This window comes from Pseudonaja textilis, chromosome 2 (assembly GCF_049901715.1).
Source record: "Pseudonaja textilis isolate UNSWEBS1 chromosome 2, rPseTex1.2, whole genome shotgun sequence".
Lineage (NCBI taxonomy): Eukaryota > Metazoa > Chordata > Lepidosauria > Squamata > Elapidae > Pseudonaja > Pseudonaja textilis.
Window position 1 is genome coordinate 103,337,218 of NC_141991.1, and position 22,002 is coordinate 103,359,219.

Below are 22,002 nucleotides of genomic sequence, written 5' to 3' on the forward strand. Positions count from 1 at the left end.
TGACGCCTGGGCCATTAGGGCAGCTACAGCTGCGTCCTTTTTTACACGGTCCTCCCTACAATGGCTCTTCCACTTGAGGGATATATTGCCGGCGTCAAATTTCAGAGCCCACCAGGACATTGCTAAGATTATTGCAGCAGCAGATTTCTCCGCCGACGCCACAGTTAATGCAGTCAAATTCTCGTCTAAAGCCATAGCATCTCACATATCAGCACGTAGACTGCTATGGCTCAGACATTGGCAGGCGGATACCAAGCATAAATGCAAGCTGGCATCAGCCCCAATATCGGAGGATAAATTATTTGGCAGTGTCTTGGAGCCCCTGCTTATTGAGAATGGAAACAAGAAAAAAGTGCTTCCCCCTCTTTTTCGGAGGTCTGAAAACAGAACGCCCCAGTTGTTTTGAAGGGGCTCCTTTCACCCCTACTATCAAGGCCCATACGTTCCCAGATTGCAGAGAACATCAGGCTACAGGCCCAGTTTTAGACAGGGTAGGTTGGAATCTTCTGATAGAGGTCAGCGGGGAGGTCAAAACAGAAGAAACCCCAGAGGGACCGGAGGCTGATTTTTTCGGTGCCCCAAGTGAGTCCTTGACAGCAGCTCCCATTGGAGGGCAGCTAAAATTGTTTGCTGATCAATGGGACAGCTCCACCTCTGATGTGTGGATCAGGGACTCTGTTAGGTTTGGTTTGGCACTAGAGTTTCAATCCTCCCCCCGAATTTTTTCATTAGGAGCCCTAGGTCCACAGACCCCATTAAGAGAGTGTTGATGCAGGAGGCTTTCAATCATCTTCTGCATATTCGGGCCATTAGAGAGGTCCCATCTGAACAACGGAGTCAAGGCTGTTACTCTCTATTGTTTGTGGTCCCAAAAAGTTTGGGGGACTGGAGGGCAATTCTGGACCTCAAGCGTCTGAACAGATCATTGGTTTATCGAAAATTCAAGATGACTACTCTCCAGTCCATTCTGCTCAGCATCAGAGAGAACGATGTCCTGACCTCTATAGATCTGACAGAGGCTTATCTGCATATACCAATTAGACCAGCTCACTACAAATATCTTAGATTTTGCTATTGTGATTGGCACTACGAATATATCACCCTACCATTTGGTCTGGCTTCGGCCCCTAGGACTTTTACCAAGCTTTGGCTGCCTCCCTCAGGATCAAATCTATTCGTTTACAATGTTATCTGGATGATATTTTAATTTTATCATCTTCCAGACATGAAGCAAATTTGGATACCAAGATTACTCTGGAGACCCTTCAAGGTCACAACTTTTCTATAAATTGGGATAAAAGCCATTTGATCCCTTCAACTAGGTTAGTTCATTTAGGGGCAGTGATAGATACCGTGGAGGGCAAGGTTTTTCTCTCTCAGGATAGGTTGAATAGTATGCAGTCTTTGGCCAGAGAGATCAGAGCCTTAAAGAGGGTTTCCTTGGCAGTTCTGTCTCAACTGTTAGGAAAACTGATTTCTTGTATTTCCATTGTGCCTTGGGCTCAATTCCATTCTAGAGATCTGCAATGGTTCCTGCTAACCTTCCAGCGATCCGGAAGAGCCACTTCCAACATCCGGATAAAGGGACCGCACAGTGTTCTCTGATCGCTCCGCTGGTGGTCGGAAAACACGATTAACAAGGGGTGTCCTTTCAAGGAACCTTGCAGGACAACGATCACATCCGACGCCAGCTTGGTAGGATGGGGAGCTCACATCCAATCCCACACTGCACAGGGAAGTTGGACTATTTCCGAACAATCACAAAGCATCAACCTGTTGGAGCTGCAAGCAATTCATCTGGCGTTATGCAGTTTTCTACCCCTTTTCCAATCACACCACGTTCTGGTCTTGACAGACAATATCACAACCAAGGCCCATGTAAACAGATGGGGGGGTACCCACTCCAAACTTCTGATGCTGGAGATGGCCAGGTTGTTCAAGTGGGCCAAGGCCAATCTGTTTTTGCCCAGAGCACATAGCAGGGGCCTTAAACACACAAGTGGACTGGTTCAGCAGGGCCATGATAGATCAGACAGAGTGGCACCTACACCCGTCTTTCTTCCAGGAAGCAGTGCGGAGGTTTGGGCAACCGGTGATCGATCTATTTGCCTCTCCCCTCAAAGCCTAATTGCCCCGGTATATTTCAAGGTATCCGACTTGAGGCGGAGGCCGTCAACGCCTGCGATGTCAGTGGCCTCCCGGACTTCTATATGTGTTTCCTCCACTCCCTGGAATACCCAGGTTGATCCAGAAGTTATTGAAGGAACGAGCGGAATTGATATTGGTCGCCCCTTACTGGCCCAGGCGAATGTGGTTTGCAGACTTGCAGGACCTGTCGAGAGAACAACCTTGGAAAATTCCACCATCGAGGGTTTCCCTCTCGCAAGGGCCGGTACTTCACCCGAACCTACAATGGCTCAGCCTAGCCGTATAGAGGTTGAGCGGAGCCGTTTAAGGACCCAGCAGATTTCAGAGGATTCCATTGCCACCATAAAGCATCCAGAATGGTCCTCAACAAATCGTATATACTAGGCCACATGGTCCGCTTTCTGTCGCTGGTGCTGGGGGTCTAAGATCGACCAACCGCCCCATCAATAGGACAATTATTGGACTTTTTATAGGAGGGGTTGACCAAGGGCCTATCTCCAAATACTTTCTGCAGACAGGTGGCGGCCTTAGCCTCGGTGATATCCTGGGGTGACCTTTGTTCCATAGCGCACCATCCACATGTCCGCAGCTTTCTTAAGGGTGCTACAAACTTACGACCTCCTGTAAGTCACCGCTATCCCACTTGGGAGCTCAACAAGGTGTTAACCGTACTTACAACTGGCCCGTTCGAGCCTTTAAGAACCGCTAGTCTCAAATTCCTGACATATAAGGTGGTCTTCTTAATTGCGATCACATCAGCAAGGAGGATTTCCGAATTGGCTGCATTGTCAATGAGAAAGGACCTGTGCGTGTTTCATGCGGACAGAGTGGTTCTCAGATTGGATCCATCGTTCACCCCTAAAGTAAATTCAGTCTTCCACAGAGCGCAGGAGTTGGTGCTTCCAAATTTTTGTCCAAAACCATCTCATAGACTGGAGCATCAATGGCATCGACTTGACGTTCAAAGGGCATTAAGCATCTATCTAGACCGCACGGCGGCATTTTGAAAATCAGATGCTCTATTCCTATCCTTCAACCCATCCACTTTAGGACACAAAGTGTCATCGACGACCATTGGTAGATGGTTGAGAGCTACCATAGCTAAAAATTACGAATGCCAGTCCATCTCAGTTCCTAAGGGCATTACAACAAGGAGGGCGGCAACATCACCAGCATGGGCCACACGGGCTTCCATAGACAAAATTTGCAGAGCGGCAACTTGGGCTTCACCATCGCCCTTTGTCAGAAATTATAAAATTGATGTGTATGCCTCAGCGGACGCTTCATTTGGCAGAAGAGTCCTGCAGAGGGTCCACAGAGTTTAGGAGTGTATTTCGATCCAGACAGAGTCCCTCCCTAAGGACAGACTAAACTTTGGTATGTCCCACTTCTGGATGCTCTGAACAGCTCATGGGAGAAAGAGCGTTGGTACTTACCTGATACGCCCTTTCTCTGTGAGCTGTGAAGAGCATCCAGCCCCACCCATTTCTTTCCGTCTGGTGGGGTTCCATTCCGGTCAGGGATCTAGATTAGGTGATGAGTTCCGGACTTTGCACTCAGTCTTCGCAAAACTGGGGGACACTGGGGAGGTGTCCCATGGAGGAGGAGGAACGTCCCGGAGTTTTAAGCCCAGCCTTTCCAGAAGAGACTGAAGCTTCTTCTGGATGCTCTTCACAGCTCACAGAGAACGGGAGTATCAGGTAAGTACCAACACCCTTTTACTATGTCCTGATATCAAAACCACAGAACTCAAAGAGGGTTACTTTTTTTCTAACTTTGAAGCTTCCAAAGCAGATGAATGGTTTACACATGATGTAATAAATATATAATCTTGTGAAGACTAGTCTTTGTTTGGGATGTGACAGCTTGCCAGTTTGTATTATTTCATTTTTTATTTTACTGTGATTTAAATCCAAAAGAACTAAGAAGAACTTCTTAATATGGTCAAAGAAAGTGAAAGAATAAGAGGTGAGAATGCTAAAAGAGAGTGTTAATGAAGGAGACCTTAATTAAATAATAACTTTTGGGATAATTTTTAAAAAGCAGAAAAAAATTGGTGACATAAAATAGTCTGTATGTTTTGTTTAAAGTTTTATTATGGTTTCTTTACTTGCTTGATTTAAATGTGTCAGACATTTTTACTATGAGCACAATGTAATTCCATTCATTTTGTTGTCTTTATACATACATCCTTTATTGAACTTTCTCCATTTATACTTAAAAGTTTTTATTAAAACATTACCCAATAGTTTATCATTTACTGAAACCGTTTTTATTCTGCCTGTCTGCTTCAAGTTCACTGCTTATTTCCATTTAACATATGTAGTTTTCTATCTTCTATTATCATCCATCTTTGCTAATTCTAGCATTTGCTTTCCATATAATCCTTTTTCATTTTTCCTTGTAATTATAATAAATGGTCACAATATTTAAGTATCTTAAGCCAAACATTTTAGGGTTTGAATACTATTATTATAATTGTTTTTATTATGATAAATTATAAATTTAGCTAGAATTCCAACTATGGATAATTTTGATTTATAAACTTTGAATATCACTGTTTTAATTCTCAGAAATTATATTAACCAATGGCACTAGACCATGCACAGGTTCCAAGTATTAAGGTGGTAACAACTTTTTTTGCTTATAGCAGTGACTTCTACAATAGTCATAACTTTTTCTTGATGTCACTCAAGGCAACCTAGCTAAGATCAAGGTGCTCTTGTTGTGTTTCATCTTTTCCTCTTCCATGAGTTTTCTGCAGTGCCCACCAGGCTGAGCAAGCACATATGTGAGTCTATATTTCTGTAAGCCTGGAAAGTTGAAGGATCTATTCTAGACCATAGTGGTAGGCTGGTGGATCTCTGTAAGCAGTACTTCCTCACCAGAAAAAAAACAATTTTTTTTAAAAAAATATTACGATTGAAATTAGAAATTTCATATGTGATTTTTTAAAAAGAAATTTTAAATAGACACATGTATTTTTTTAAAAAGTCTGTCAAAATTAGTCTTCATTTAATGATGGTAATTGGGAGCAGCATTACTAAGTGATGCAGTTGTAAAGCACAATGTTATGTGACTGCACTATTCCTGCTGACTTTACTATTGATTTTGTCAGAAATTAGCAGTGAAGATCACAAACAGAGATCACATGGTTGTGGGGATGATGGAACTCTGTAAGTATGAGGACTGGTTTATTTAGTGTCATTGTATGTTTGAATGGGCACTGAAAATGTGGTTAAGTGAAAATCACATGTACCTTTGCCCACTCCGAGAGACTTAAGAAACTCTTTTTCTTAAAAGATCAGAAATCTACTGGTTGTAGATTATATGCTGAAAGAGAACTGTGTTCATAGTCTGAGATGTTCATTATATAAGAGAGAAAAATACATTGTTTCGCGTTAGAAATGTTAATTAGCCAATAAAGGAGAATATTTGTAGCTCAGAGTTGAAATAAGGGATCCTTGCTGCTCTCTGAACTTGTTTTCTTGCAAATGTTTCATTATACAGCCTAGGTATCCTCATCAGTGCTAGTCCTACGATGGTACCTAATAGTTTGGGTAATGAAACATCTGCAAGAAAACAACCAAGATCTGAAAGCACCAAGGATGCCTTGGGTTAATTAGCTTCAGTTTTTCAAATTATGCTCTTGTTCTCATACAGAAGTTAACTGGTGAAATCAATTCTATACATGCATTTTTTAAAAAAACAAACAAACTTCCTTTTAATTTCAATAGAGGAGCTTTCTGTCCAGTTTCAGTTTGCAGTTTATAATTCTGTACATATGCCAGTACAATGTGTAGTTTTCAACAAGATTAGCTGGAAACTAAAAACCAATTAATATTTTGTTACCGGGAATTTCTTTAAGCCATGAAAACTTAAATCAGTCGACCAATACGTGCTCTAAAAAGACACCCACATGCCGCTTTAGTTTAACCATTTGGTATAAAATGCACTGAAACATAACACTTGTTAAGTTTTCTCTGAAGCTAGAAAAAGCTGACCAAGAGACAATTTGTTAAAAAAACAACACATGACTTCATATTCCCTAAGGCAAGGCAGAAAATGGAGAATGAATTCATTATCTTACTGAATCAACACCTACGGATTAATTCATAAATCAATTCATAATGCTGTTCTACCAGTTTGTCTTGCACCTTCAAAAATTGGCATAATTTACGTGTGTATGAGTGTCTTAGGCACTTCTCAGGATCATCACACAAAGCTAGAGAGTTCCCATTGCTCTAGGGTTTGGCAGTAACTGTCAAGAAATGCGTAGAAGTTTGAGATGCTGGGGGAGGTGTAATTCCCAGCTATTGAAAAAAAAGAAAGAGCTGTGTAGGTTTTGTTCTTTTTGTTCCCTGTTTCTGGGTGGGATGATTGCAATATGATTGCAAGTAATTATAATAACAGATTTGCAGAAGACAAAAAAATTGTTAAAAATATTCTGTCAGGTTTGTTTGTAGGTAATTTTATTTGTTTTTATGTTTTAGTTGTTTACACGATTTCATAGATCCACGTTTAAACTTTGTACTCTAATGTATTTCAGTATATTTCATCTATTAGTTACTGTGTTTTATTTTGCAAGATATATACCCATTTAGACTATAAATGTGTAAAATGAGTAATTAATTGGATGTAGATTTTTTAAATTAGATTTTTAAAATAATATCATTTTTTTGATGGTAAAGGAAAGCTGGATATTATGAGTTTTCAATCCAGTCAAAATAGGGTATGGCTTCTTCTATTGGATCTGTGGTACTTAAACATGTTTGGGTCTGTTCATTTATCTTGTTGAAAATACATTGCCAGTTAATAGAGTATGTTAGCTTATACATTTCCCAAGATGCTTTCATCACTGAATGGCCTGGTATGTAATATTTTTTATATTTTATTATAGGCTAAATATAATAAACCTAAACCGGTCCCATTCTAATACTTCCAAATGTACAATATAAGCAGTGGTGGGTTTCCAAATTGTTTCCTACAGTTCTATGTGTGGTTCTATGCGCTTTGCGCACACACGAATGAGTCTAAGATCAACAAAAAGCTGTTTCTTACCTCTGGTGAGGTGCGCCAACGTGTGATTCCGAAGTTCAGAAGTATTGATCACTTCAATACCAACAAATTTATTTGACTCTTCAAAGACAATAAATAACTTTAAAAAGGAGAGCCCTATATTACTACTTACTGTAACATATATTCTGCAATCTTTTAGAGAACATTATTAGCTGCAGGATTTTTAAAAAAATATTGTTAAAGATAATTATAAGATTCATATTCTTAATTCTGCTAAGCTTTGGATGCACCTGTACAAATTTGCAGGGATACCTTTTGCCCGTTTCATGTTTCTTCTCTCCGACTGTAAGATTGGAAAGAACTCTGGAAGTTGACAGTTTGAGAGAATACTATGTGTTTTGAAAGACAGAGCTAAATAACACATTTTACTTATTTGGTCCAGAACAAGTCATTTTAACCATAATCCATTGTATAATACTGAATGCAATGACCAAATGAAGGAATGGAAGGGAAGGGATGCTCAAAATGGATACTGTAAAGTATGTGCTCAGCTATAACCAAATAAACAAAAGGAATGTATGTGTGAGAAATGAATATTCACTGAATATTTAAAATGAATTTTAAAACTAAGCAACATAATAGCCGAAAGACGAAAGCCTAGGATTACAAGGACATGATAACAGAACACAGACTTCAATATCAAACAAATAACAAGAAAAGATACCTCAGTCAAGAATGTCAACAAATAAAGGAAAATAAGAGAACTTTTAGAAGTTCAGAGGGGAAAATGTATGATTTGGTTACAACTATATCAGTGATGGCGAAACCGGATGAGCAGTCCCCAGCATGTCGCATGGGACTGCCGGAAACCAGAAGCATGCGCCAGAGAGCTGCTGTTCCAGTTTCCGGTACTTCCATGTGTGCAAAAACCAGCTGGCCAGCACGCATGCACATGTCAGAACCTGGAAAGCAATGGGCGATGGCTGGCATGCCCGGAGAGATGGCTCTGCGTGCCACTTCCGGCATGCATGCCATAGAGTTGTTATCACGGATCTATGTGTCTGAAGGCTACTTTTCTTCAGTGATCTTTCAGGATAATTACTCTTCCTATAGTTTCAATATTGCCTTTATGTCCTTTATACTAATTTCATTCAGAATGATTTTTGAAGATAAACTATGTTAAATCTTAAAAACAAGATAATGAACATACAATATTACTAGGGATAATGGTTTAAGTATGTTATTAGAATTAGACCATTTTCTTCTTATACTGTTTTGCCTTACATATTTCTAGAACATCTGGTATGGAATGTGATTATTTTTCTTGCAGCCCAAACATGCAGTGAATGTGATTTGAGCTATATTGTGCAGATCTGGCATCTTGATGATGGCTGTCAGGTTAAGTTCAATTTTTTAAAAAAATATTACTTTTAAAAAGTGCTTTAAGAATATGTAGGGAAGTTGTAATGGAATAAGGAAACTAGTGAAAGAATCAGTACTGCAAATTATGGTAGAATAATAACTGGATAGTGGTATTGTATGGATCACATATACACTGCGAATGAGCTAGGTTAAGTCCACAAGAAGCAGCTGGAAACGACTAATATCTGTCTGTGTTTGCTTAGCTCATAAAAGTAGCTTTAGATATAATACCTAAGGCAGGATGCACTATACTCCTTTAACTTCTTGACAAGAAGATTAGTCTGCAGACATGCTAGACATTTTGTCTTAAATTCATGGAAAAAAATTGATTTACCTTACATAATCCGGATATTCTGGTTTATTTCAGCTCTAGGTTTAAGCCATACTTGTTTAAAGCAAAAAAGGCTTTGTTGGTATAATTCACTGAAACTGTCGTTCAGAAATATACAAATCAAGGGTCACATTCATTTATTTTCCCAGATACCAGTTTTCTTCAGTTTTCTGTGTAAATATTTAGGTTATTAAATTTGCCAATATTTCTACTCATGTGTGCCATTTTTTGTTCTTATTTTATAGATATTACGTGGACATAAAAATAAATGTTACTAAATACCAATTGCTTAAGGCTGTTACAGAGTCATTCAAATACTTTCCACTTGATTTGTTCTAAGACAGCACTTTCCATTGGTTGTTAATTTTGGCATATAATATGTAAACAGTAAAATTACAGGTGTGCTTAGTTTCCAACTACTTTATTTCATGTTTGTGAACTTTAGATCTTACGGGAAACTTATTGCATGCCATAGAATGTAGTAGAAAGCTGCTAAATTTTCTTTATTTCAATCTAAGAAACATTGACAAGTCTCAGATGCAAGGGCTACTTCTAAACGAATGGCCGGAAATGCCAATAACACTTTGTATAGGGAATGCATTAATCTCATTGTAGAATATCACATTTAAATAATGGTCCATATATTGGGGTCCTTGTAAACAGCATGGTGGCCTAGTAATAAAGACACTCACCTCCCACTCAGACGGTTGATAGTTTAATCCTAAGTACCAGCAGGCATGTCTCTCCTAGGGTGCAAAGAAAAAATGTCTTCTGCGAACTCTGCATGGCATCAGGAAGGACATTCAACCAGAAAATGCTCAGCTCCCTCTAGTCACCCCAACTCTTTCCTGAATTAAGTGTTTACAGGGTTGTAAAAATGGGTTTTTATATTGGGTTCCTTATGTTTTTTAACGAAACCAGATGAGATATTGCAAAACGCATGATCTCAGATTTGTAATCTGAGTTCTTGAGTTCAGTTTTGCTTTAGTGTGAAAAACGATTATTTGGGAAGCATGTTTCATTCTTGTCTTGTTGATTTTGTGATCTAAATGGTGTTATATGTAGCCCATCCTTTAAATTGTTCTAAGGAGAAAATAATAGAGAGGAAGTACAGTTCATGGAAAAGTGTTTCTTATCTTCTTCAGTATCACTCTACCAATTAACAGTACTTTCCCTCACTGAAGCTTTGTAACAAAATATTCAGAATTTATTATAGTATTCATAGCATTTCTTACCTATCCTGAAAAATTACTCAGTTTTCTTAACAAAACAACCCATTTCTCTCAAAATACTTACCAGGCTTTCAGCCTTTACTGAAAAGAAGTATTAGGTCCCCAATTTTATTTCTTAAGAACTATGCTTCTTTGAAAAATAAAAGACTGTTTTCTCATTCTGTTTCTAGGTTTTCACATCCCATGGACCAACAGTAATTATGCCAACTTGGTTCTGTTCTCGGGAATGGTTTTATCTTGTTGGAAGATTTAATGAAGAAGGAAAGGTACGTAATATGAAAAGGAGAGAAGCATAACCTAATTATGGGAAAAATTGATCTCATTCTTTCCCAGTTGCATGCCCTCCAGATATGTTAGAAATACAGTTATAAGAATCTCCACCCAGCAGTGCTTTTGGCTAGAAATTCTGTGAGTTATACACCTAACATATCTAGAGGGCTCTAGGTTGGGAAATCTACGCAATAATGTCTCAAGAGATGCTTGTACCATGTGATCCTAATCACAGTTGAAGTTCTTCATCAAACATTTGATTGAGTTATATTTAATTAAGAATTTAGCCTGTTTTCCAAAGTGCCATTGATAGAGGAACTGAGCAACACAGGTCTATTACTATGGTGTTTTCGTTGATTGATTGATTACGTCCCATCAAATTGATATAAACTCATATAGATAGATTTTCTCCATGGCAATCTGTCCCCAACCTGGTCCCTCAGCTCTTCCAGTGGAACACCATCATCACTGTAATTAATGATATAAAAATGTTAATATTGTCAGCAGTAATATTACCTCTGGGAAAGCACAAAAAAGGAGAACTAATGTGGCATTTGTTTTGTTATCTGTGAAGATGTTATTGCCAATCTGTACTGACATTCTGCAAGCACATAGGAACACCAGCTTTTTCACAACAAGTAACTCTAGAATTTTCCCAATGTTAACATAGCATTTTAAATATTTCACTTATAATTGAACCCTGTGACTTATTCTGAGACACAGGGCCCTAGATGGCATTTGAAAGAGATATCACAAAACTGTATGAATCACAGCTTCTATTTGAGAATTGACTCAGAAGGTACTTACGTAATACAGCATTACACATGATGGAATTGTTTTGAATGGCACCTTCTACTAACTTCAGTGCAAAGTAGTGTATTGAAATGATGTCAGACATTACATATAAAATCCTACAATAATGAACTCATGTTATATAAGATGGAAGACTTCTGTATGTATATTGCTACATATTGCTGTTCTGCAAAGGAACATAAGATGAGTTATAATTTAAAAGACAGATATGCAGATGTAAGAAATACAATTTCATAAAAAATCCAATGCAAGAAGATAAAATGGGCATCTCTCCAGCTTAGCGTAAAGTTATTATCATGGAGTTCTCTGTATGAAAACAGGATTTCATAGGTTGATGATACTTGCGTGTTTCCAACAGTAGATGGTGATAAGAAAAGAAGCATAAATGGAGTTTTGGGGAAATTTGCAGTATTCTGACTTATTGATACAGGGGAATAATTACTTTCTTTGGTGATATAAATGAATGGAATGGAACAAAGCAACTGTGGAGAGACCAGTTACAGTCTCAAGAATAAGTAAGAATGGTGAATGATTTTATGTACATCTCTTTAGAAAAAGATCCAGTTGTTTAAATTGCAGTTTAAGCATAAATCCATCGATACATGTGACAATGAACTATAGAGCTAAAATATAACTATTTTGATTATTTCTGATGAAAGATTTAGATATTTAGTGACTGATACAAAAATGACAAGACTTTCCAGTTTTGAATAAGGGGCATATTATTGTATAGTGTTGGATGAATCTCAGCAGAAAATTGACATGGAGGAAAAGGAAAGAATTGAACATAGAATGAATGCCAAAAAGGGCAAAGTATGAATCCTGTGTGTAAAAGAATTAGAAGATATTTTTTCCAGCAGAACAAATGGGAAGTGGATGCAAGAAAAGCTGCCTGAATTGAATTAATTTGGTTAATTAATTTGATTTTCTGAAATTTATCAACATAATTACATATTTTATTGTATTTCAGAAAATATATCAGCATCCCAGAAAGATAAAGTTTAATGGAAATTGAAACATCTTTAGATGGGGTTTGTCCTTAATTCTGCTCAGCGCTAAGGAGAAAAATTGAAAAGAGAAAGCTACATAGCATATATTTCAATAAGGTCACAAGAAAAACATTAGAAGTTAGAAAATGAATATTTACAGTTATAAATGTAAATAAATAAAAAAAGCTTATAAATTTCTTTAAAACAAGCCCTTCTTAACAGTATACCTTTAATAGTATGTTGTTAAGCATGCTGGGGTAATTAATCAAATCCATTACTTGATGTTTACTCCTTTCCAAGTGAACTGTGGCTGCTCACATATTTTTGTTTCGGGAGGTTAATCTTTTAACTTCGTTTTTCAAAATAACCAAGCAATTATCTTTATCACAAATTTCCTGCTTTGAGATTGGGCCAGTATACTTTACAAACCTATCAGGGCATAACTCTTGGGCTCAGCCACAAAGCTAGGAAAATTCTTAACTGGATTTGTATGGTTTGGGGAAACTCTAAGGCTAAGCATTAGATGAATGAATTGTTGTAATAGGTTTTATAGACATGTCTTTGGTGGCAGTTCCAGGAAGAACCAGAGTTTGAAGCCATTATGAAAACTGTACATTGATCATTGACCTCCCTCTGCATAAATGGGTCTGCAAGCCTATAGAAAAGTAGGACCCTGAGATTTGTTAAGAAATAATACAGATAAGTGAATTGAAATTGTAAATATATGAGTATCATGGTGATAACTGTTCAGATACACATATACCTGTGTTTGACCTGTGTTCCTTGATTGTAATGGTGTTTTCAAGGGTTCTGTATAGATGAGATTGTCTTGTTCTAAAAGTCAATATTAGGCTGATATTTTTAATCATATCAGCCCAATTTAATGTGCTTTTTATTCTGCTGTAGCTCCCAATGAGCACATTTTTTTCAATAGATGTTTTTTGGATTAAAATTGCTTTAAAGTGTTATGTTTCTTTCTGAATAAGTATTTATCCTTATCACAATTACCCTGTTTCTCCAACAATATGGCCTCCCCCAATAGGAAGTCCAAGCATGTTTTATAGGCATGAAATGAAATTAAGCCCCTCCTCCCAAATTAAGGCCTATATTAAAACATGCGAAATGGGGGGGGAATGGTGGGGGGGCTTGCCGTTAGGAAGTACTTTTGTTGCACACCCGGATATGGTGCTGCCTGCGTTGACCCCGATACAAAGTGCCCCACCAATGCCGAGGTCAACATCCAAGCCGTTGCCGCCCGCCCGAAGATGCAAGGGGGGGGGAATTAAGTCACCCCTGAAAAGACGGCCTAGCCATTTTTTCGGGGCTCAAAAAAAAAAAAAGACCCAGCCTTATTATATGAGAAACACGGTAACATATCAGTAGCAGCACTTGTTTCTGAAGATATATAACTACCAAGCTGTTCATTGGTAGTTCATTGATATATAATTAACAAGCTCTTAATTGTTTCCTTATTATGGTAACCAGACTTTTCAAATTTGTAACCCTTTTTATTTGAAGTGGGCCCCTTTCCATTTTGACATGGAAATATATGCATATTTTACAGTAGTACTTCTATACATTGGTGCCAAAATAAGTCACAGAACATTTAAATCACAGTATTCTTAATTATGGAATCTAGTGAAAGTAATAGTTTGAATGGGGAAATATGTAAGCACTGGGAATGGTATATGGTGCAATAAATTCTACAAATATTATGTGGCAACATACACATGCACACAAAAAAACTTGGGCAGCATGTTGCTCTGTAATTAGAACCATGTGGTTAACTTGACTTAACTTGGAGCATGACATGAAGAACAGAAGCCAGGTTAAATTTTGCCATTGACATAGCATCACCACAATGTTGAGCACAAGGGAAAAATAAATCTCACTAGAATGTAGGTTGAAGAAACTGGTGTTTTCTTTTTCTGGTGGTTATATTGTTTTTCACATTCCCACTGCAAGTATTCATTATTCTCTGCTATATTCTTTATTACCCTTCTTAGTAAACCTGATAGAAACCTATGTAAGATACTTCTTTTCAGCATCAAAATATTGCAGAGGTTACTGGAAAGCTACAGCTGAGTTATCACACAGTTCTTCCTACCCAATGGCAAAAAATAAGGAGACTTTTTCAATCAGTAGTGTTGCATCTGTGATATCTGTGGCTCCTACAGAAACCAATTTTATGTCCTTTCATACTTAATAGTTGTTTATCTGTATACAGTATTGGGAAAATATTAATATTCAATTCCTACATAAAAATTTTCATAATATTCAGAATAATATCTGAATATTAGATCTCAGAGAGAATCATGCAGCTGAATAATGAAAAAGGGCCAAATCATCCATGGTAAAATATTTGCAGGGTAAAACGCTCAGGAAACCCTTGAATGATAAAAAGCTGGTCAATATAGTTAGACCTGATATATACAAATTATTTCAAATTAAACTGCTCCTTTGGGTTTGCATTAGGTCATGTCAATTTTTGTGGTTTCTCTTGCTTCTGCCTTTGCCACTTGGCAAATATGAACACTAAGATAAAGGTGGAATTGAGCTGTTTAGTTTAGTTTAGTTAATACCATAGATCCTTTAAACATTTATACAAAAGACTGGAATGAAAAAAATGATTAGAATTTAGTTTTATAAATTACAAAAATTTCAAGAGATACTGTTAAACTGTCTCAGTTTCCTGGTAGGAGGTTCTTTTAAATAATTCTGATTATTTTTTACTTGTTTCTATATTGGACATCCATCTATCTATCCAAAACTAAGGTCCCATGCAGTAAAAACTGAAGAGAAGGCTTGATCATTTGATATAATTATTTTGTCTTCAATATAGAATACCCAAAATTAAAAAAATACAACATATTATAATGTTTTCATAATTGAATTTTATTTAAATACTCTTCATTTGAAATAATTCAACTTTACTCTTTAGCAGGAAAAGATCTTGGAGCTGCTTACTTGTGAGCAATAAAAATAAAGCATAAAATATGAAGAATGACATTGGGAGTTAAGCAGCAATTTATAAATTAAATAATTATTCTTAGGACTATTATTAGGGTGCAAAAGTATTTAGAACAACTGAGAATTCAACAGAACAGAATGCTGTGCTTTCTATCTCCTTCTAGAACTTCTGATATAAATAAATAGCATATTCTGTCCACTACTTTTGCCACCTAACATGTATGTTAGTTCTATGATTCATTTTCACTGTTATGCCACTAATCTTGTATGTCTTTTCTATAAACCAAATTTGTTTACATAGCATGGTCTCATGACAGCTTGTAATAGAGCAGGTTTAAAAATGAACAATATCTTGAAAATATTTGAGGATTATATGTTTTGTTTTATATTGTCACATGACCATACTGTCGCTATATTCAAACAAAAGTTATTGATCATTTTCATTTATATGAAATAATGATAGAAAATGAGAATAGGTTTTTGACATTATGTGTCTGATACGAAGAAAGATGGTATACATGGCTCTTATTGATATTTCATCTCACATCCTGAATCATAGAAATTTAGAGTACTCAATTTTTGTTTATTCTTGTCAAGGTTCAGTGACATTTATGGTATACATTTATGATATTTTTGCTGAAGTATTGGTTTCTCACAGTTTCTCTCAATTTCATAGTGCACAGCTATATTATGTTCTTTAAAGATTTGGGAGAGGGGCAATTTTGCTCTCAAAAATCAAACAGAAATCAAATGTTTTTTCCAAATATTTCCAGTAGTGTAAAGTTTCCTCATTTCCTTTACTACAGATTAGCCATAGAAAATACTTCTGAAGATCCATTAAATAAGTTTATTCATAGGTTCTAATATGTTATATTACATTTATATTGCTATAGGTGTTTGAAAATAATAATTTACTGTATCAACTTCTTTCATTTTGTACAAAATATGGTCTGTTGCAGGGGACCCCAGAGGATCTGCTTTTCTTTTATGAACATCTTCGAAAAGGCGGAGAAGTGTTTCGAGTTGACCAGTGCCTCCTCTTGTATCGTTACCATGCACAGGCAGCCACTCATGCAGTTTTAGAGTAAGTCATGTCTGGTATCAAATGTCTTAGAGTATTAAGTAAGGGTTTATAGGTTTATCTCCTAACAAGAGAGGCATTTCTTTGGATAATTTTCTTGTAAAGTTACAATATTTTTTTAAACTTGTAAGTTGCCTGATGCTCAACAACTCTGGTCTCAAATTATTTTTAGGGGTTAGTTGAATTTTTAACATGTATCTCTTAACCCTAAAATTAGTTATTATGAATGCAGCTATGATCCAATCCTATAAACAGGTTTCACCTGACTGCTTTCTGGTTTTAAACATTTTAGTTGTCTGTTTTATAAGTATTGGGAAACACCCAGCAGGCAGTGAGGAGGAATCAAGTAGGGAGTTCGGCTTGAATTGTTGACCTCACCTAATCTCCATGAAACTGTATCTATCAGCTCCCAAGGGAAGACAAACAGCCCAGGGAGATTCCTATATTATAGGCAGAATACAATAAAGTAGTTAGCTTGAACTCTCATGTGCGGATCCATTCTTTTTCACCTGACAGGAAGCGTTACATGTAATTCTAGACTAGAACTGTAGAATGGGCCAACTTACTGTGGACAACTCACCACAAGACAGCCTGCCATGGACAACTCACCGGGGGACAACTTGCCATGGGACAACTCAATACGAGATAACAGTGCATTAAATATGAATATCTCTTAATATGATTAAGTTGTCCATCTACCTCTTCCTTAGTTTTATTAAAATCATTGGGATTTTATTATTATTAATAATATTAATATGAATAATAATATTAAGAGAGGAGTGGGTCTACAGTTATCTCGCATTCAGTTATCCTCCAGTGAATTGGCCGTGGCAAGTTGGTCGTGGCAAGTTGTCCTAAGTCTGTAGAACTGAATTTAAGATCTTTTTCTATTATATCAACTAAGTAAAGTCAATATCATGGGATATTGAGCTTTAAATCAATTGTACATCTTACTGGTATTTGTTCACAGAAGTGCAGAGACCATGCAGAGTTCTTTACAGAGACTGAAGCCTTAAAATAACTCTTTGTAGAGTTTATGGAGATACCAAAACTAATGTTCCAAATTTGATCAAAAATGGAGACATACTTTAAATGTTGCTGAGATTCTTAACAAAAAGTTTTCTCCATCACACACTTACATTTTGACAGAAAAATATGAGCCCATAAAGTTTTAGCCAGTGTTAAGTATAGACTCATTAAATGTGAGCCATTTTATAGTGAAAAATCCATCCATTACAGATGTATACTATGCAACTACTGCATCAGTTGCATAGTATACATCTGTAAAAGTATTCAGTGTATATAATCTGTTTAGTTTCAAAGGTTATGAGCAACACACTTGATATGAATTTTGCACATAAAAAGGAAAAAAAATGATTTTTTGCCCAACACCTGTTGTTGAGTATCAGTGATTTTTTTTTTGTGGTTCTTTGTATCCATATGTTATTTACTGAGATAAGTTCGTAAAATGTAACAAACAATTTACTAGAAAGAGTTTGATCACCACAAGGAAGGAATATAGAGAATGGAAAGCAAAAATTTGACTATTGCTACTTAAATGGCATCATGTTGTTCTGTATGTGATATGATTGTTAGAATTTTTGCAACCTTTTCTAATGATATTTCAAACTATTTGGAAGACAGTTTTTTCTTCTGTGGGAAAAAAATGTTTTATTGGAAACGGATTTGTTATGAATTAGCAGCAAGCTGTTAAGTCCATTTTACAAGTATGGCACAGACCCCTGGATTACAGCATACTTGCAGAATGTGAAAGTGGCACAAAACAATTTCAGATGGGTTCTGTACACAGACAAATATGAAGCTTCCATTATCTCTTTCTTTCTCCTCCTCTTTCCCTTATTCCCTCCCATGTTTATCAGTTCTGAAATGAATAACATATTTCAACTTTGGGAAAAATATTTCCCCAATGTCAGGCAAAAATATTGAATGTTGATTATTTTGTATTAATAATACAATTCTTGAAACATTCAGGTCCAATTACATAAGGTGACAATTGTATATATTTCAGCGATGGAGCCCATTATCTGAAAAGGAATACTAGCATGGCTTTTAGTGCAGTCTTTATTCTGTCTGAGAAACTTTTTCTTTTCTCTTCTAATTGTGTGGGTGGGAAAGCCATGCAAGCCAGTGTCTAACAGCTTCTAAAAGCCACATTGTGATTTAGATTGTTCCCTCTTCCTAACTGGGTTCCTACAATGAAAATGGCCAAGACAGGTCTGTGCAGAGACTTTTAGGTCTCTTAGGTTTTCAGAACCTCAGCCCCAATTATCTCTACATGTTCTGTTATTCATTTATAACGATAAAAAGACAGTGAAACAAAAACCCAAATGATTATGTGCTCTTTTGACCACTGTGTTGACTGATGCCTATTTAATGCTGTTGTATTTCCACTGAGTATTTCCAAATGAGCCATTGATTTTCAGGATAAAATGATTCTTTGTACTGGTCAGTGGCCTATTTATTTTGTTCATTTGCGAGATTTGTATCCTAGCTTTTCTCAGGAGTTAGTAGTAACTTTTATAGCATTCTTATCTCCTCACAACAATCTGTGTTATGTGAGGGAAACCTTAATACTAATCTACAAGATTAGGAAACTCATCCAGAGGTGTAATTCAGACATAAAAGAGTGTCTCCCCAGAATTGGAAAGATTGACTGGTCTACAAAGATGTACATTAGCAAACACAGGGTAAGAAGTCGGAACGCTGAATAGAAATATCATTGAGCTGCTGTTTGGAGCCAAAAAACATCTGGTAGAGATTATGGCATTAGTTCTTCCTTGTGATTAATTGGTTATTTTTGATATCCCACTGATAATGTTTTGTCCCACCATTGAGAGGGTATCACCTGGATTTTCTTTGTCTGAGCTGAACAAATATCTTTTGAAGAATGCATTGAAATTCAGAGTCTTTACTCTCTTATAGTCAGGATTCATAATACTTGAAGGGTGAAAATTGGAATCATTACTAGGTTTTCCTTAAAAGAATAGTGAAAAAGGCTGGTTTGCGCTTATAAAGTTTGCCCCCTTTTTAAAGAATTAACGGTTTGCTTGAAAGCAAGGAGGGCATCTCCCTTTTGACCATTTTTAGCTCCAAAATGTTTCAAGCCATTTTCTCCCAGTAGATTTATTTAGAATGCTTGCATAAAATATGGGAAGAAGAGATTATTTGTTGTATTTTAAAAGAAGTGATAATTTATTAAAATTATTTATACTTGTGATAAAGAATTCATTTCTTTATATTCTGTTTCTTTACCATATTCTTATTTTTTTCTTCCTTTCCTATTTTCTTTCTATTATTTTTTCTGAACTTTTTTCTTTTTTAGTTTGTATTAGTTTTCATTTTTTTAATTGTAACTTTTAATAACAATGCTTTTTTTAAAAAAAAGAACAATGTGGAGCTTTACTGCACTTCATTCAGTTATTTGAGTTATATCCATTTATATCTATAGGCAAGCAGTTTTCCCTAGGAATCCTTAGAGATGCCTGAAGGCAACCTTGTACAGGAATTTTCAGATTTCATAATAGGTGTGGTGCTGACGTGTTCTGCTTTTATGTCTCTGAGGGCAGATTCACACAGCTAATGTTCAACTAATTTCTTTTCTTGATAGTACTCAGTTGAAATCATTTACCTCCAACAATGACACCTATGCAAGTATTCTAAATAAAGTCAAAACTGATTTGGTTAATTCAGTTAATATTTGGAATTTGAAAGAGAAACGTAATACTTGAAATCAAATATTTGGAATATATAATTTCAGATTGAAATATAGGTATATAATTGTAGTCTTCTGAAATCATATTTAAACACTCTGTCTTTTAGTACATGTATCTTTAAAAACTAATCTAAATGAGAATTACTAAAGAATATAGATCATTTGAAGAAAGGTGTGCCATCTAATATTTTCAGCAAAGATAGCAATCAGCCAAAGTTATCAGTGTTCTAATCATACTTTGTCGGAGCCGACATGCCCTACAGGCAGAAACTATTTATTTAATTTACTAATCTAATAGTATTTATCTAATTTTGCAATTCCCATTGCAAGAGGAAAAGAAGCTAATGTCTGATTGGCTAGTGGGGGAGCTATGTTTTATACATTTTCAACATTTAAATGTAGTTTTTCCCCCTCTGGGAATTCCCATGATTAATTTGTTCTACAGAATAGATTACTGAAAGGCAAATGAGAAAGGATATGAGAAGAACGAAAAAGCCTCACTCTCATAGTCCTCTGTGGTAGAGGCTTTGGGGTCTCCTGTTAAATAGCATGGACTTTGTGATGATGGAATGTAACTCATCATTCATCATCTTCCTAGCATTATTCCTGCAGGTGCAGGGTCCACTTTTTGGATCGTCAAATGCCATCTCGTGCGATCAAATGCAGGATCTGGGTCATGTCTGCATTAGAAGAGAGATGTCTATTGGATCTATTGTGACAAAAAATGACCAACTGTCTTGTTGCTTGGGCCTGATGTTGGTTTAGTCTGTGTTCAGCTCAGCACCTCCCTCATGGGCGGGCAGTATCCAGCAGCATCGCTAGGAGTGATAGACTTCACCGTCTGTGGTAGAATCTTAACTGAAGTAGTATGAATATCATTAATAGAAACAATGTAATCATAAATTTTTCTGCCTGCTTACAAATATTTTAATATTGTCACTTAATAATAATGAAAATATATATTTAGCTTACCCAATAACATATTTGCACTTTGAGGGTCACCAACCACAGTAATGTAAACAAACTGGCATTTTCGTGTTTTCAGATAAATGTAGTTTTTGTAAAATTTATAACCCATCTATATTATTTTTCATAAGTAACTCAGGGTAATGAATGTATCTAATGCTCCTTCCTGCTCCTATTTTCTGCACAAGAACAGCCTTGTGAGATGGGTTAGGGCGAGAAAGAGTGACTGACCCAAAGTTACTAGCTGGCTTTCATGTTTAAGAATGCAATCTCCTCCTTTCTAGTCTGATGTTTTAACCACTAGACCAAACTGCTTTCCATTATTATCATTACATATTACATTATATTGTATCTGTATAATGTGTCTAGATCTATATCCATGCATAAAAATATATTATCATTATAATAATAATTGTAGGGCCTTTTCTTTAAACTTCCTTTCCACTCTTACAGCTGTGATTATTTTAATAGTAAGTTGTTGTATGCTGAGGAATTAAAAATAAATGTATAATTATGTTTTCCACTTTGTATATCAATGTTGGTATTTATTGGAGGAGGAATTTGAATTTGAAACATTTGAAATTAGTTATATGTCTTCTAGATAGTCTAGATGACATAATTAACAAAAAACTGTCATTCTGGAATACATTCATATCCAACTTTTTCTAGGTTCTTAATTTGGTATGCTTGACCTTAAGACTAGGTTGGTGCCAAGGTAGAGTTTTTATTTGATTAGTAATCACAAGAAAAGATTTAATTTCCTTTCTTTACATTTCATTCCTAATTGCTTTGAGTATTTTGTTAGTAAAAAGATTTGATGGGGCATATGCCCTTATTTTTCATTTATAAATTGGGGGTAGGTGTTGATATTCATATTTTTAATTTTAAAGTGATTTCACTACAAAAAGTCAGTGTAATAAACCAATATGAGATATATAATATTAATATAATATAATATAATATAATATAATAGTGTATTCTGAACTGGTTGGTTAGGTCAAAATTATTTTAAAAAATACAAGAATTTC

General features: G+C 36.0%; 1 protein-coding gene across 5 annotated transcripts in view; it reads left to right on the forward strand.

Moving 5' to 3' along the window:
- The window catches only part of QTGAL (queuosine-tRNA galactosyltransferase), a 145,592-nt gene that overhangs the window by 97,815 nt on the left and 25,775 nt on the right, over positions 1-22,002 (forward strand). For 4 of the 5 annotated variants that reach the window (XM_026702126.2, XM_087924757.1, XM_026702128.2 and 1 more), the window contains 2 exons: positions 10,323-10,418; positions 16,154-16,278. In XM_026702126.2, the coding sequence (XP_026557911.1) occupies positions 10,323-10,418; positions 16,154-16,278 (221 nt within the window). Of the gene's footprint in view, positions 1-8,502; positions 8,566-10,322; positions 10,419-16,153; positions 16,279-22,002 lie in introns of those variants that run through there. The other variant, XM_026702131.2, reaches the window with a different exon arrangement.